Raw genomic sequence first — 1,989 nt, 5'->3', positions numbered from 1 at the left:
GGGCTTCAAAAATATCTTTCTTGACTAAGTTTATCCGAAAGATATCACCTGATAAAAATTGAAGTTGATATGATTAGTCAAGTCATCTCTTCCCCGTGGTAAAATTTTATTTTTTAAATTGGATAAATTTTTATAAACATTTAAATATATTGGAAGCTCTTGGGTTTTGAGGACCAAACACAAGGAATCTTGAATACCCTCTAATAACTGAGAAAATGTGGGTTTTTTTTTAACGTTTGAAAAATGTGTTTGTCATGATTTGATTAAATATCTTCAGGTAATTGTTTTGTAAGCCGGCTGATCGCCAACCACGAGTTCACGAGATTTTTTTTTTATTAATCTTTTTACATTCCTAGAACGGCCTCTGCACATCTGAATATGCAAACTGCTTACACGTTCTCTTCGAGGCATTGTATTACTAGCCTACAAATACATTGTTACGTCTAACGTCATTATAAAAGCATCACCACACCGAACCTGCCAGCTGTTTTACCTCTTGCTACTAGACCCACCAAATGCAACTAAATTCCCTCCCCCCCCTCGCTACTTTTATTGCGTCTTACACCCCAGAGACCGCAATAAAGTACTTTTAACATTATTTCTTCCCAGAGCTGCAACTTCAGAAATTCTCTCCCACCCATGTTTTTAGCAGTCATCGACCTGCAGATATTCCAAACTGAACGTCACCCGAATCGATTTTACTGGTTCGTGAGGGTGGGGACGTAAATGTCTTTGACGCTTCTTTTGAGTAACCTATATATTTTTTTTTTGTCTTAATAACGACATTTTCGAAATTTTCTTTCTCCCAAAATTCCTTTAACTGCATGCTTCGTTGAATAAAAATATTTTGTGCGCGTGTTTTTGTTAGACTATGAAGTAACATTGGGAGAGACTTAAGATATTCGTTATGATCTGTTGAAGTCGAAAGATGAAATCGTTTAGCGGCTATTGAGTTATGTCCCTTCATTTATCGCCTCTCTTTTGTTTTGTTTTGATTTCATGTCAGTTTCGTCTCTTTGCTTCTCGCGTTGTCTCTGAACCGGGTTCGTCTGTTTTCAAATAAAGGAAACATCTCAAGATGGTAGTGTTTACAGATCTGGGTGTTACGTGGAAAGAAGATACACCTGTCGACGACAAAATTAGGCGTTTAATTAAATGTAAGCTTTAATTTTCTTATCATAAACATTGATCTTAGTTGTGAAATATTGTGTCTCGTTCAATTAGCATAACGTCGCACGTGTTTAATTTGAATGGTGACCTAAAAGTTTCGCCTAGAACCAGTCGTATTTACTGATTTATGCCTTAAATGGAAAGAAGATAAACCTTGATAAATTTTGACGACAAAATAGCTTGATTATGTGCAAGTTTTGTTTTTCTTTCCATGAACATGGATCTTAGTTCTGTCCCAGTATTTAATCTTTCGCACATGTGAAAATTGGCCGGAATTTAAGTTTCACCAAGAAAACTAGATAAAAGCGACTATTTTCTTAATCAATGAATAATGTATGTTTTGAAGCAGAAAATTTCAAGTAATTTCAGTACCGGGGACCTAGGGCTACAGAATCCAAAATATTCGGCGAAGGTAAAGTATACGCACACTGGGGGCTTAGGGTTAAGGGTTACGCCGAAAACGGGTGGTGCGCGTATTCTTTACCTCTGCCAAATATTCTCCCAAGTTTAAGATAGCAGTGAATGATTTGAGGAAGAAAGTGGGGTAAATTTTTTGAGTAAACCCGCACGATTTTCACTAAGGTAAAAAGAAAAAAAAAAGAAAACTTGGATTTTTCGCGTGGAATCAAGTACCCCGACCTAATATGCTGGAAATCCCTTATTTTGGTTCGGAAAAAAAGGTGGAGGGCTCCCCCCCTCTTTCCGAACCAAAATAAGGGATTTGCAGCATATTAGGAGGTCAGGGTACTTGATTCTACGCAAAAAAATCCGAGTTTTTTTCTTTTCCTTAGTAAAAATCGTGCTGGTGAAAAAAAATCA

General features: G+C 36.8%; 1 protein-coding gene across 1 annotated transcript in view; it reads left to right on the top strand.

The window, feature by feature from the left end:
- Nucleotides 1-979: 979 nt before the first annotated feature.
- The window catches only part of LOC106884283 (ribonuclease P protein subunit p30), a 33,549-nt gene continuing 32,539 nt past the window's right edge, over nucleotides 980-1,989 (top strand). Inside the window, exon 1 of the mRNA XM_014935583.2 lies at nucleotides 980-1,157. Coding sequence (XP_014791069.1) covers nucleotides 1,079-1,157 — 79 coding nt within the window. The 5' untranslated portion in view covers nucleotides 980-1,078. The remainder of the gene's footprint in view (nucleotides 1,158-1,989) is intronic.

Source organism: Octopus bimaculoides, chromosome 14 (assembly GCF_001194135.2).
Source record: "Octopus bimaculoides isolate UCB-OBI-ISO-001 chromosome 14, ASM119413v2, whole genome shotgun sequence".
NCBI lineage: Eukaryota > Metazoa > Mollusca > Cephalopoda > Octopoda > Octopodidae > Octopus > Octopus bimaculoides.
Note: the sequence above shows the minus strand (reverse complement) of the source record. Positions and strands in the feature narration are given on the sequence as shown.